At 45.2% G+C, this 15488-nt stretch overlaps 1 protein-coding gene across 5 annotated transcripts in view; it reads right to left on the bottom strand.

Annotated features, from left to right (window-relative positions):
• The window catches only part of ELMO1 (engulfment and cell motility 1), a 462642-nt gene that overhangs the window by 43839 nt on the left and 403315 nt on the right, over positions 1–15488 (bottom strand). For all 5 annotated transcript variants that reach the window (XM_007446111.1, XM_007446110.1, XM_007446113.1 and 2 more), the window contains one exon: positions 583–746. In XM_007446111.1, coding sequence (XP_007446173.1) covers positions 583–746 — 164 coding nt within the window. The remainder of the gene's footprint in view (positions 1–582; positions 747–15488) is intronic.

Here is a 15488-nt window from a genome sequence, read left to right as displayed (position 1 = left end):
CAAAAAAAAAAAAAAAAAAAAAAGGGGGTCCCCTGATTCTCCACCTTAGGCCTGTGGGTTGATTGTCATAAGAGCCATATGAGACGTTCTGACTCAAAGCAGAGCCAACGGGGCAGGGAGAAAGTGGGTCTCTCTCTTTCTCTCAAGCTGGCTCTCCCTCCCTCCTACTTATGATATTTCAATGTTCATATTGCTTTAATTATTGGTAGGTCTCACTCTGGCTGGGGCAGAACATCTTGCCACTCAATGGTACCTACATGGAATATAGCTTCATGGGCAAAACAAAGTTGTCCCAAGTATTACAGAAGGTTTCATACTTTTCAGCTGCAAATTCTTGGTGGACTCATCAGTAACTGGGTCACTTCCTGGTTTAGATCCTCCTGCCAGCACCTGTCCCCATCTCCTCCTAGCCCACCCCTGCCCAGCTTTTCTCAAGGAGTTGCTGAGACTTCAGGAACTCAGTGGAGCTCTTTTGTTGGCCTTCCATAAAGAGCTCACAATACAGCCCAGCTGCGTGATAAGCTTTCACTCTAGAAATGGTGCGTCAGAGCCTTTGAGAGGTAGGGGTCAGGGGTAACTTACAAAATCGGGCGAGACTGGAAGTCTTCCTGGTTCATCCTCTCAGACTGGCGGATTTTCAGGATCTCGGTGTAGCTCAGGTTCTGCAGTTTGCTCTTGAACTGGTCCAGGGAGCTAGGCTTGGTTGTAAGAGCTCTCATAACCTGCTCCTTCACCACCTGCATTACCTATGAGATTAAAGGAAGACCATAATTTTCCTGGGGATTGACCTTACTCATTCAGAAAAGTCTTCCACAGATAACGGTTCCCTACCCACTGATCCCTTTAGTTCGCACTCTCAGCCCTAACTTCAAGAGTGCTTTTCCAAAGAGTCAACTACCATGATGTGCAGTTTCTATTTTCTCCTGTACCGCTGGAACCGCAATGAAGGAGGTGGATTGACTAACTATGAAATGCGGGGGGGACTGCGGGAGACTTGGGGTGGGAGGATATATGCATATTCATTTGCTTGATATATTATGTGACTGTAAACAATGCAAATTCAAGAACGAAAGAAGTCCAAGCAACAGCTAGAAGTCTGCATAATCATTATTTTTTTCCAGGAGAAAATCGCTGAGACACAATTAACTGTGGAAGTTTGGTTGGCACCGGTTCAAGTGAATGTGAAATAATACCCACACGCACCCCTCCTGGATTGCTTTCCCCATGTAGTTAAGACCTGAGTGTTCATACAAATGATGTATTTGGAAATGTGCATGTGGTATTGCCTCTTTGAGCCAGGCACTAAAAAAAGAGGTCTACTGAATTAGAATAGATATATCCCATTGGAAAACTCAAGAAAGAAGAATATGGTAATTTTCTGCTTTAGAACAGGTCCAGCCCACAAGGAGGCAATTAACCATTGCCTCTATTAATGTGGATTCATCTTCATCAGAATATCTAGAGCAGGAAAAGACCAGAAAATACACAGAGGCATCCAAGAGACTGTAATCTTGCTGCTTCTTTTTTTAATCTTACATTACAGATGAGAACAACAATTGTTACCCTTGATAACGTACCTACTATGTGCCAGATACTAAGGAAAGTGCTTTATATATATTCCTTCTCTTAATCTACTCAAATCCATGAGGTAGATATTATCATCTTTTACATTTCCGTATGAAGAAACTGAAGCTTCGAAACCTTAAGTTAAAGTTCAAAATCATACAGCTGATTGGTAGGTGAGTGAGCTGAGATTTGAACTTAGGACTGTAAACACTGTATTATACTGCACCCCATACCACCATTTTTGGGTTGTTTGCAACTTACAAATAAGAAAAAATCACAAATGCACCTCAATTATGTGCTAGGTTCTGTGCCAGGCACTTTGCTGTTCATCACCTCATTTAATCCTCTTTCCGATACAGTAGCGTAGGTGTTTTTAAATACTATTTTAAAGATAAGAAAAATGGACTCAGTACTCTGTGGGAAAAGGATCTGAAAAGGAATAGGTATATGACTATGCATAACTATATCACTTTGCTCTATGCCTGAAACCAACACAGCACTGTAAATCAACTATACTCCAATATAAGATAAAAATTTTTTTAAAGAGGTTAAGAAAATGGAGACTGAGAAGGATTGAGAACTTGTCCAAGGTCACAGATATCTAGTTGAATTCTAAGATACCCGTATGGTGGACAGCATACACTGGGTGTTGAACAGCCCTGGGGTACCTCTCCTGTCAGTATAAATGTGATCTCAGTATGCTCCTATGGCTTCTAATCAGTTGTTCATTCAGCAATTCACGCACGGTGGATACTTCAGTAATTGTTCGCTGACTAGTTCCACCAAAATGCCACTTTCATGAAATGTTATTGTAATAGAAGTAACAGTTTTACAGCATGGAAAAGACTGTGGCAATCCAGAACTTTCAAACCTGCCTGATGGCCAGGTGATGGGAAAAATCTCACTACCTTGGGACATATTAGACAGCTGAAATATCCTCCAAACATGCGACAGCTCCTTGCACTTGCTGAGCTCTGTTTAATGGTGCTGCCCCCTCTCTGATGGTGCAGGTTGCTTTCTCCAAGTGTATGTCTCTCCTATAGCTGTCCTATCATGTGAGGACCTGTCCAGTGATCTGCTGGGGTCTAGAGACATCGGGAGGCTGAACAAGAAAGTCAGTCCTCCTTGGTAGCAAAACCCAATATGCCTTCAGAAAAACCTGAGCATCAGGGGAACCCACAAGCCCATGAGTCCCCTCAGCTCAGGGATGCCCGATATCCTCACTCTTTAGTCAACTGCGTACACATTGCTTGCAGTGTCCTCGTGTAACCAGGAATCCCATGTCAACCGCATTTTCCTTTAGTCAACTGAACGTGGCTGAACCGAGGGTAAGATGAGCCATTGGTGGCTGCGAGACAAACAGGTCTATCTATTTTCAAGTGATATCAACCCTCATTTTTCCTTATATGCTTCTGACCTTTAGGAATCCATGTCCACAGTAAGAATACCCTCTACTAGGTAACCTATTTGCATTTTCATAGGGGCTATCTGGGAAGCAACACTTTATCACAAGAAATAAATCTAATGGCAGGAATCTCGGGAAACTTCAGACGAAACAGTGAAGGATAACAGATCTGTATCATCCACTTATGGATCTGCTTTATCCAGTAGGCACCACTATTCTCAGAGGACCTGCGTGCCATGCTTGCCCTGTGAAGATGAGGTCGCTGGTGATAACAGTGATATAAAAGGCATGAAGGCAACTGTCTTCCAGACCACTGACTCATGCGAGTTTCTAGGGCCATGCCTGGGCTGCTCTCTTCAGTATAACTCAACTGGTTATTAGCTTACCATAAATCAGACTGTATTGATAGAAGCTATTAACAAAAATTTGCTCGAGAAGCATTATTTGTGACGTCAATACAGCAAATGTTGCTGAGTGCTTACCATGTGTCTATACTGGGTGGACAGTATAAGGGACATTAAGGCCCTTGCCTTAATGTGAACGAAGGGTCTAATAAGAGAGCCGGGATGGACAAAGATATGACAGCAGGAGTGTGGACGAGACAGAGCAGGTGGACTGATGAACACTGCTGGCAGGGGGGGGAAGGTATTTCAGAGAAGACATCACACGGATTTTGCAGAAAGAATGGTTGTTCAGTGGTATGGAAATAGGTAAATAATATGGAAATGACCATATCTTAGCCACTTGGAACCTGGGCTGTATCTGAATTGGAACCAGTTACATAAACATTGTTTCATGCCCCCAGCATAACGGCAGAGAGGAAAATTTCCAGTTGACCTTCCACCTGATCTGCTTCTTTATTTACTCAGGCAAAATGCTAAATTTGGAATGCTTCACAAATTTTGAGATTGTTACCATCTCATATCATGCAGTATAAATGGTGGCTAAATTTGGTCCAGGCTGAATTATAACGCTTTGCAGTTTCACGTGAGGGGCACCACAGGAGCTGCCCCTTTCCTCATTTAGAGAAACTCTGAGTTGAGCCGAGGAGGTAACTGCCATCTCCTAATGTTATTTGACCTCCTGGTGGGAGGTAAGACATGTAAGAGAGACAAAGATATAGCCATTTGAATGCCAAAAATGAAAAAGAGATTTTAAAATAGAATCAGGTTAATGCTGAGAGAGTTTTAGAGCTATCTCCACTTCCCTTGTTTTATAGATAAGAAGACAGAAGCCCAGAGGGCCAGGTGATTCCCCTTCTTCATGTGTTTCTTAAGGGGTGTCAGAGATGACAGTCACCAGACTACATGAGACCAGACACAATGATCATGCTAGTAAGTGGGCATGTTACATGAACTGACCAATCAGCATCCTTCCCCAGACTTTCCTGACTTGACTTGAGGCATAGCTGAAGCATGTTCTTTTCCCCTCAAACTGAGACCTGTAAGACTGTCCCTTAATATTTGGGAAAGTGGAAGATAATGAGACCAATGCCAGCAGAATCAGACGGAAGAAAGTGTGTGTGTGTGTGTGTGTGTGTGTGTGTGTGTGTGTGTGTGTGAAAGAATGTGTTAACGGTGACGCCATATTCAACCACAAAGTCAGTTCGACCCTGACATTTGCTGGTTTGGTTACATAAGCCTTTTTCTTTCCTTAAAATGGTTTGAATGGGATTCTTGTCACTTTCAACCAAAGATCTCAACAAATACATGCAGTGAAGTGTGCAGGAGTACCAGCTTATGGAGCTGAGGTTGCCCAGACTGGAGAAAAAATAGGAGAAGGAAGCTGGATAGAAACAACAAAGCTGCTTTGATAAGAAATAACTTAAAAAGTCATATTCATTTATATGCTCATGGTTGTACCTTTGCATGGAAATGATGATAATCCCCTATGTAAGTATGGGAAACTTTGTAGCTCCTACTTATATCTTATGCTTAAAATCCAGTTAGAGTTCCATTTCTCTAGCTTAAGACTTCGCTCCCTGCTAGATGTGAGCATCCATAGGTGGAACAATCCTTTAAACCCCCAGCAATCATTTACACTTCAATTTGAAGAAAATATAGCTCATTTCCTAAGAGTAGGTTGATAAGGGAGACGAGGTCTAGAGGGCCCTGGCCCTAGGGAAAGGGATGCAAGTGGTAGGTATACAGCATAAAACAGCAGCCAAAGACTGGTTTTACCTACTTCACAGTTTTGCTTGGCACTGGCCACTGACCATTGTTCTATGGTCACTCTGTGTGCCAAGCACAGTGACCCCCACGGTAGATGTCATTGTTTTTTTAAGAAGGGACAAAATAGTCAGACAGGTCAACTAGTCTTCTCTGCCTTTGCAAAGTAGCTTCTACAAGGATTAGAATTGATGGCGTAAAGTCTCTGTTAATGATCTATGTGTGCGATTTAAATCAAGACTCTCACAACCACCATCCTTAACTCTGTCCTCTTTGGAAATTATCTGACCTTTAATCACTGTTTGAAAAACCCACAGATGGCGCTGCAGAGGTATCAGCAAATCAATGAACTTAAAACGTCTTCATTACAACATGTGCTTTGCTACAGTGTGTTTTCAAAGAAAACATACTCTTAGAATCTGAATTTGGTATTGACATTATTTAATCAAGGCCCGAACCGTGCCTGCGGTCTGTGCCATGTGTTTCTGGAGTTTTCCCAGCACGTTTGCTGTAATAACGTCACATGTTAAATACAAAAGAAGTGTGGGGGGGGGCGGTCTCACAAGACACTTGTACTTCAAATGGAGAAAACCTTTTGGCTCCTCAGAGCGGATTAAAGGGTGTAAGTGCTGGGGATCCCTGAATAGAAGCGAGCACGCTGTTGGTCTGACTGTACGCTCTGGTTTCATCGTTGTTAACTGAAATGTGCTCCGGATGCTCTGAGCCTCCATATGCTGTGGTCTCATCACCTTTGACCCTGCCTTTAGAGCCACACCTTTATCCAGCCATTGTTCATCCATTTATTCAACAACTGTTTTTGAGCACCTACAATGTACAAGGCCCTGTGAGTGAGCGCTTGTGCTGAATGAACTCCCGGTCTGGGACAGTGAAAGACATGCACATACTTGCCCCCCCACCCAACCCACCAAGAGAGGAAGTGACATCACAGTGGAGCAAGGGCAAGGTGTTTATCCCCCAAATACTTATGGAGCTCCTCTCGAGGGCCAGCGGGCTGAGGGTACGGCACGGGGACTTTGACTGGGGCTTAAGGAGAAGCAAGATGTGGACACAAAGAGGTGCAGGGAAGGAGCCAGTCTTGGTGGGAGGAACAGCACGAGCCTTGGCTCGCAAGAAGGAGACTACAGCTCTGGGTGGGGAAGAGTGGGTGGTGGTCCCGTTTAGTTGGACGAATGAGGTGGGGCTGCAAGGTAAGGCTGGGCAGATGGTGGATGGCTTTGCTGGTTAAGATGAAAACCGTGGATTGTTTCTTCTGTTACTAATAATAAATCACCAGAGGATTGGGGGAGGTATGATAGGGTTCAATAATGGAAAGTAGGTTGGGACACATGCGAAGGAATCTTTATTCCTGGTCCAGCTGGGGAAAGGAGGGATGTCAGCAAAGTCTACATGGTTGAGACAAAATCGTCGCTGGGACTTGAAGGATGAACGGGAGTTATGAGGTGAAGGAAGAGGAAAGGGGAATCCAGGCAGAGGGACCGGCAAGAACAAAGGCAGAGGGTAGGCAGTGCAGGACTCAGGTATTAAAGAAAATACGCATTTGGAGCCCACGTTGGTAGTTTTCAGCAAACAGTTGGGTACTGGGTTCAGGATAGTTTCACAGCCTTTAGAGCTCAGCGCACACAATTTTGAAGCCAGGCTGCAGACTTCCTCAAGACACTCAATCACTCCCAGGCTCATTTGCATCATCTATAAACTGGGAGAACGAATCATTTGGGATTCATCAGGTTATTGTTAATGAGATGAAGCCTAACACCCTTTAAGGTACATTGTAGATATTTAGCAAATGTGAGTTCCCCTTCTCAAGCCTTAGTTTGCTCATGTAAAGTGGAAGCACTGACATAGTAGCACGCATACTACTATGCGTGCTACTATGTAAGCACAGTACAGAGTTCACAGGGCTGTTGAAAAATCTATTCAAGGTATTACATGCAAAGTACCGGATGCATTAAATGGAACATACTAGAATCACAACAAATGTGAGTTCTCTTACCTTCTGATAATGAAATTATGTCATAGGTTTCTCCTGTAAAAATATTCCCAGACCACATCTGTATCACCTGGGAACTTGCTATAAATTCAACTTCTCGGCCCACCCCAGACCCACTGAATGAGAAACTCTAGGAGTGGGCCTAGGAATCAGTGTTTCAACAGCTGCCCCGGGTGATTCCGATGCACCCTCAAGTGTGAGAACCTCTGATCTCAGCAGACATCCAGCACCACTTCTGAGCCTTCAGTATGGCCTCTGTAGCAATTCTTGTCATATCACTGTAAAGCAGTTAAGTTAGTGATTGGTGTACCTTTCACCCCATCTAGATTGTAAATCTCTGGAGAGGAGGCACAGTTTCTTATTTGTATTGTGGCCCACGGGACTTAGCAAGTATCTTCCAGACTGTAATGATGCACATGTTCAATATTAAAGATTCTCAGGCTTCTACCCTTCATCTGTAGAATTAAACAAATGCATCCTTAACAGAACTGTAAGACTGTTAACAGGGTTTTCAAAGAGCACTTTTATACAGCCTAAAGAATAACATCTGTGGCTTTGAGATGGTGTTGTAGGGTTCCAGAGGTCATTCTGGGCTTCCTTCCAGAGCTGAGCTGGAAGGGGCTGATCTGAAGCCGAGTGGAGGGTTTCTGAAGAAGCCACAGCAGTACATCTCTAAAGGAGGGTCAGTGCTTACAAAAAAGTGCAATTTCCCCAATCCGTGGTGCCCATTAAATGGATTTATCTTCATAGTGGAGAGAAAAGCTGTCTTGCAGAAGGCAGATGCCAACGCAGTCCAGCTTTAAAATGACTCATGGGGGACAGTTCTCGTCGCTGGGCTTCAGGACTGGATCAGTTTTATTCCCAAGAATGTTCTTTTTTTTTTTTTTCACAGTACGCGGGCCTCTCACTGTTGTGGCCTCTCCCGTTGCGGAGCGTAGGCTCCGGACGCGCAGGCTCAGCGGCCATGGCTCATGGGCCAAGCCGCTCCGCGGCATGTGGGATCTTCCCGAACCGGGGCACGAACCTTCGTCCCCTGCATCGGGAGGCAGACTCTCAACCACTGAGCCACCAGGGAAGCCCCACAAGAATGTTCTTTACACAAAACAAAATGACAGAAGGCTCACAAGGACCAAAAGATTGGAGGGAGTCTGCCTGAAGGGGGGTCTTGGGGAAGGAAGACCCCAAGTACTCATGTGTAGGCAGGATACCTTCCTGGAGACTGGGATCACTTTGGGGGGCTACTCTCCAAGGTTAGAACATGGGGAGAAGTGGCCTCGCCCAGAAAAGGTTCAAGTTAGGGTAAAAACTGGTGACTTACCTGGCAGGGACAATTATTGACCCAGATGTAGGCTGTCAATTTTGCCCTCCACCCTCCAGAGGTCTTTAAAATTAGGACAACTGGAAACTAAAGATGGTTTTTCTTTGTCGTTTTGCCACGGCTGGGGAGTGGACTGCCTAAGCCAGTCCACGCAAACGAGAGTTTTTGCTGTGTAGTGTCAAGTGTATTAAATGAAGGAAAGAGAAAAATAAAAATGCTTTCTGGGCCCAGGGAGCAGCATTTAAATTTTCTGTATTTATTTTGGGGCAGTTTGGCATAGAGCAGAGGTTGGCAAACTTCTCTGAAGGGCCAGATAATAACTATTTTAGGCTTTGTGGTCCATATAGTGTCTGTAGTAACTCATCAGCTCTGCTGTGGTGCCGTGAAAGTGGCCACAGATAATAAGTAATGATGAGTGTGGCTGTGCCCCAGTGAAACCTGATTTGACAGGACAGGTGGTGGGCTGGGCTTGGCCTGCAGGTGGTGGTTTACCAAGCCCTGGTATGGAAGAAAAATGTCTGGTTTTAGAGTCAGGCAGTGCTCATTTCAAAGTCTGCCTCGGTCACTCACTTAGCTTCGCAAATTGCTCCAGCTTCTCTGAATCTGTTTCCTTGTCCATAAAGTGGAGGTGAATATCTTTAGTTAGGATTAGAAGATGCACAGCATTGACCTCAATACATTATACCCATCATTATGATGCTTCCTGTGAATCACAGTCCTAAAGACGGCTTCTCCAAAGGAAAAAAATCTTCCTTGCAGCATGCAAACAACCTCATGACCACCGGGCGGGGGCGGGGGGGTTTCCTAACATGTGCAGGGCAATTCAAGATTATATTTACATTGCATTGAATAGAATTGATTCAGACAGATTAAAGAGTTTTGTTTTTTTTTTTTGTATGCGGGCCTCTCACTGTTGTGGCCTCTCCCGTTGCGGAGCACAGGCTCCAGACGCACAGGCTCAGCGGCCATGGCTCACGGGCCTAGCCGCTCCGTGGCATGTGGGATCTTCCTGGACCGGGGCACGAACCCGTGTCCCCTGCATCGGCAGGCGGACTCTCAACCACTGCGCCACCAGGGAAGCCCAAGAGTTGGTTTTTTAAACAGTGTTCTCAACTCTCCCCCTGAATGGTTTCAGGGACTGGAAGATAATTTGGCCCACCTTTGCACCCTCCTGCCATATCTCCCACTGGGGTTTGACCAGTGCAGTCCCCTGCTGACGGGTCTGGCTTTCCGGGGCCGCTTGGGGTCGGCTTAATGTAAATGAACATAAAGTGTTCTGAAATCACAGAGGGTCAGCTCAGCTGGTGTGCAACCTCCAGCTCATCCTTGATTTCATCATATGTCCTCAATTATACCAGATGAATTTGAAATAGTTTGTTCATTAATAAAGGCAAAAAAGTGCCTCTGCACTTCACAGAGGATGTGATCTAATCCTGGCATGCAGTAATCATAAGAATCAGCAAGCTATTTAACTTCTCCTTGTCTCTGTTGCTCCAGTGGGTATTAACAGCCCTCTGAGGTCTAAGCTCCTGTGGGCATCCCTCTGAGGGGTTGATGATGACCTAATTCTGGGCCAAAGGGCAGTGCTGTGTGTGACGCGGACAGTGAGGTCATCGTGACTGTTCCTCTCTAAGATGGCATTTCTGAACCCAGCAAATACTAGGCTTGTTATGCATCACGTTAAAAGCCAAGATTTCTACCCAAGAGCTGAGAATAAGAACAGTTCGCTGTAGACTGGGACTGTCCACTGGTTTCACTTCTCCCAAGTTAGAGTCTGGAATGCAAACTGCTTATAGCCAAGGCCTGTTCCCGGGACGCCACGTATCTGTACTGTGCCCGTAATGCAACTCTGGGTTACATTATGTCTTTGGTGAGTGATGAAAAACTAGGTAGCAATGATCAAACTAATGGAACTACCTGGGCTTAGGAACCTGAACGGTCATGAAAGTTGGGAACTTTGCTCTGAGGATTACAGTTTTCAGGAGTGGTGTGATGTTCACTCACCCCTTGAATATCTGTCCCTCCCTCTACTTCACGTCATTCTCACTGACTCGTCCCTGGACCCCTGCCCCATTACCCAACAGGTTTACCCAACAACCTCTGACTTCAGCTTTACCCCTTCCAGACCCTCCTCACAGAGGCCAGATTATTTCCCAAATGCAAATCTGATCACATCGTTTGCTTGGTTCAGCGCTGCCTGCGGGTGAAGACCAGCTCCTCTAGTGTGACCACACGGGCCCTCGTGGTTACCTTCCACTCCCACCCCCCCAACCGATGCCTCGTACTTGGAACCACCCTTCAGACCCCCTGACCTATAGCCGCACTGAGGTCCTCTCAGTGCCTCGAGCGTCAGCCCGTGCCCTCTCAGTGCCTCGAGCGTCACCCGCTCCACCTGTGACTAATGCCCTCCTTTCTAACACTTGCTCATTCTTCAGTTCTAGAAATCCATTTCTGACCTGCAGCCCTCCCCCTAAAGGCAATGTAGGACCACATATTCTCCCATCATAGGACTGTTCCATAATGTCATGGGCTGTGTCCTTGGTTACTCTTGCATATCCAGAGTCTGCATGATCCGATCACATAGTAATTGACAAAATGTCTGTTTAATTTATGACTGATGGACTCGACAAATGATTACAAGAAAGAAATAGCCTCAAAACCAGTAATTCCCAACCCTCAGTCTACAACAAAATGTAAAACGTACCTCTGCCTGGCCTCACCCCCAGCGATTCTGATTCATCTGGTCTGGAATGGGTTCCAGACACTGGTCATGCTCTACAAAGCTGCCCAGCAGGTACTAATGTGCAGCTGGGGTTGAGGGCTACTGGTCTAAATGAGGAGGCATAAGAAGGTAGGAAGGAGCTATGATGGTTGCCATTCCTAGGAAAAGAGAAAGGGACATGCGACCTGCCCTCAGAAATGTCAATCTAACTTACAGATGAGAAGCCCAGAGCTCAGCTTGTTACTGCCCTCAGTTCCTCCAAGGGGTGGCCTTCGGGTACCAGCTACAGTGGGGACAAGATGAGTGCTCTCACCTGGGAGGTCACAGAGATGGTCAGGAGAGAGTGTCTGCTCTGAGCATGCTTGGGTAGGGCTCTTAGAGGCCACCTCCACTCGGTGGGCTGCTTCTCACCGAGGCAGCCACAGCTACTGTGGTGAGAGCATCTGCCTACCTGGCTCAGGTGCCACTTAAGGGCTTTCTTTAGCAAGGGCAGCTACCGTCTCCCCAGTAAATCCACAATCCGCTGGGCAGCAATCAGCATCAGTGTTTCCGGATACAGGGCAAGTAGCCCAAGTGCCGACCCTGAGCGAGCAAGCCGTTAGCAGTGTACAGACGGGCCTGGGGAACCTGCCGGAGGATTATTATTAGAAAGAGTATAGAAGATGACTTTTCAGACTCACCCGGAGAGCAAAGCAGATGGCACCGGAGCAGTGAGAAAGGGAGCTAGCTGCTTGGTACTGCTGTTTGCTTGCTGAGAACGTCCCCTGGTTTTAGCTACAAATGAAGTAGGAATCAGATGGCGGGGGTAGTGATGCTTAGGCAGCTCCAAGCATCCTGAGTATCTGATCATAATCCAAACTGAGAGCTCGGAGGGCTTCGCCATTAGCCCCCCAAATAACTCATCATACAATACCTGACCTGCGATTCCGCGCAGATGCTATCTGGGTGATTTCACATTCCAAAGTCTAAGACACTAAGAGCTGCCCTCCTCCTCACAAGAAGGCATTTTAATTTAAGGTTTCAGGCATGTTTATAGCCAGCAAAAGAACTAAACCTTTCAACCAGCAATTAGTCTTAAAATCAATTAGTGCTGGGTTTGTTGAAGAACAAAGGATATGGAAGAAACATCCTTCTCACTCTCTTCAGCATCCACAGGAAGCCAGCTCAAAAGAGGAAACAGAAAAGGTGAGGTTTGGGATCACTGCCTTCCCTCTGTATCCTGCCCTTGAAGGGAGAGAGATCAAGAGGCAAACAGTCGTGTCACCAAGCTTCCTTTCCCCACTGAAATGGGGAGTCAAATTAATACAGCAATCAGACTAGATTTGCAGGTTAGCTAACTAAGGCTCTGTTGGACAGCAGGAAGCTATTTTCACCAGTGTCTGAGGATGGTGGCCTCAGGCAAGCAAAGTCCACACCAATCATATCAGTGGGTGGCATTTAATCAACAGCTTTGAATAAACAACATGTCAGGTAAGTCAGTCAAAATATGGGACCATGAATGGTGAGAAGGGCAGAAACCAACGGGGCTGGTTTTCTGGCAAAGAAGGTTGAACTACTCTCTTCCAATAGGTTTTGGGGAAAATGGCTACAAATATTTAATAATTCTGCTACTGTTGGTTTTCTAACGCTCGTTTACCAAACTTAGCCATGCTTTGTCAAGCTCAAGTGTTGAAAGCAAAGACTTAGGCAAATCTTCTGAGAGTTACAAAGAATGACCTTCCCAACGGGCCAGTCTCCCAAACTAGAGTTGCTACCGAGGTGCTGTGCTCTACGGTACCCTGGCTGACCATGGTTGGGGGTAGGGGCTGGAGTGCCCCTCCTAGGAGCTCCCCAAAAGCAGGGGAGGAATTTTATTGAAAAAGTAACTGAGCCTGAAAGGAGTTTTCTTTTTTAAGTTCCACAATGATGATGCCCAAATACATGATACTAAATGATAAGCAATTTCCTAGGTCTGATCATGGGTAAATGGCATCCACAGATACCCCTTTAAACATTATGGACTGTTTACCAACAAATCTGAGATCCATTCACTGCCCTTCTTCACTCATTCATGGGTAAAGGTATAAAGAAAAGCAGTGAACGGTGACCGTCTGCTCATGTGTTGAGCTTCCCCCACGTGTCTCAACCTCTGTGGACGGTGGGATTTTACCCAATTCACCTCTGTGTGTCCAGCATCCAGTATGAGTTTCAAAAATATTTGCAGAGTGAATGAATGAGCTAAACGGAAAATGGACAGAAAAAATATCAGATAAATCAGCCCCAAACTATTCTAAAATTAGTCACCATTAAGAAATAAATGCATTGTCGGGCTTCCCTGGTGGCGCAATGGTTGAGAGTCCGCCTGCCGATGCAGGGGACACGGGTTCGTGCCCCGGTCTGGGAGGATCCCACGTGCCGCGGAGCGGCTGGGCCCGTGAGCCATGGCCGCTGAGCCTGCGCGTCCGGAGCCTGTGCTCCGCAACGGGAGAGGCCACAACGGTGAGAGGCCCGCGTACAAAAAAAAAAAAAAAGAAAGAAATGCATTGTCTACTGTCTCACATGGAGGTAAATCCTGAAGCCTCACACATTTGGCTCTCCCAGCATACTTTGCATAAACTTTTAAATAGCGACAAACGAAAGGGGACAATGTGCCCCTCTGGAAGGGAGATTTAATAAACTTTTCATAAGCAGACTGCTCGGGCAAGACCACAGGGGATATGGGGTAGGAAAGGCAAGGCCTGGCTTCTATAAGCCAGGTCTGCCACCAGGCAAGGCTCCCGAACTCAGAGGACATAGGAATCGCTGCTTTGGCAAGTCACCCTAGAAGGACAGTGCCACCAAAACGAAAGTGCTGGTGGATGCTCCTCAGCACACACACCGGGCAGGAGGGATGGCCATGCAGTGGGACTTAAATTAAGCAGAGCCCACTGGTCTAAACTCTGACATACAGGGAAGGAATGTTCTTGCCACACTTGTCCAAACACTTTTCCCTTTTGGTATGCGTCAAATTAAGAGTGCGGTATTTTTTTCCCACCCAGTAGTCTTCATAAAAAAAGTAATTATAAACTTTAAAATTATGAAATATTTCAAACAGAAAATAATACAGCAGATAATCAGCCACCATGGCAATTTTATTTATGTCAACATTTTGCCCTATTTGTTTTAGATGTCTTTTTTAAAGATACAAAATGCCACAGGTGTCATCCTTTCCTCATTCTACTCCCGCCACAGATATATTCTTTCTGTAGACATTTTTATAATTCTACATATGCCTTATCCATAAATAACATGTAATATTTTCTTGTGTTTTTACAGTTTTAAGATGGTATATCGAATGTTTGTTTCTATAGTTTACAGTGTGATATTATAAGTGGACCATTCTCTGTTGAGAAATTTAGAACACTATGGCATGCTTTTTAATTTCCAAATAGATTCAGCTGAATCATCAACAAACACCTTAAGAGTAAATATGTTTTATTTTCTAAATTTTCTCTAATAAGTTGTCAATTCTGGGTATTGCATTAGAAGTACAGTTGACCATTGAACGACATGGGTTTGAACCCTGTGCATGCACTTATTTGTGGATTCTTTTCAATAGTAAATACTGCAGCACTACATGATTCGGAGTTGGTTGAATCCTTAGATGTGGAGCCACGGATATGAAGGAACTGCCCAAACTATATGTCATATGTGGATTTTTGACTGTGCAGAGGGTTGGCGTCCTAACCCCCATGTAGTTCAAGGGTCAGCTGTATATGTTCAGTCCTGTATTAGCTCAGCTAACATTTGGCAGGCATCTAATACATGTTAATCACTGGCTGAAGTGCTGGCAACACAAAAACCAGATCCAATGCTCACTCTTGCAGAACTCAAAGGCAGTTAGTAGGAGGCAGGTATGTAAACAAATAATAACAGTGGTCCTCAGTAAGTGCTATTATGGGTATGAGTTACCAATATAAATTGGGGGCAGGGAAAGCAAAGTGATGATTTAGCACACTATTGGTTTTTGCGCATACAAACATATTTCTATTCTTGCCCGATCGCTTCAAGGACTGCACTTCTCAGAGTGTACTGAAATTATGTATTCACTACTGGTTTCCCGTAGGACCCTGAGTCCCTTGAAGGAAGAGACTATACCTCATTTTTCTTTTTATCACTAGTGGATTTTAAAATTTCTCATACCTGGGAAATTTCCCCCTCAGTCTAGTAAACCGAAGGTCAATTTGACTGTATTTCTGAGTTACATGTTTAAAAAAGATGATTTCTGGCCCGTCTTTGTGAAGACTGGGGTCAAATCTGTGCGATGGTTTTAAGCAGAGGGA

Source organism: Lipotes vexillifer, unplaced genomic scaffold (genome assembly GCF_000442215.2).
Source record: "Lipotes vexillifer unplaced genomic scaffold, Lipotes_vexillifer_v1.1 scaffold822, whole genome shotgun sequence".
NCBI lineage: Eukaryota > Metazoa > Chordata > Mammalia > Artiodactyla > Lipotidae > Lipotes > Lipotes vexillifer.
Note: the sequence above shows the minus strand (reverse complement) of the source record. Positions and strands in the feature narration are given on the sequence as shown.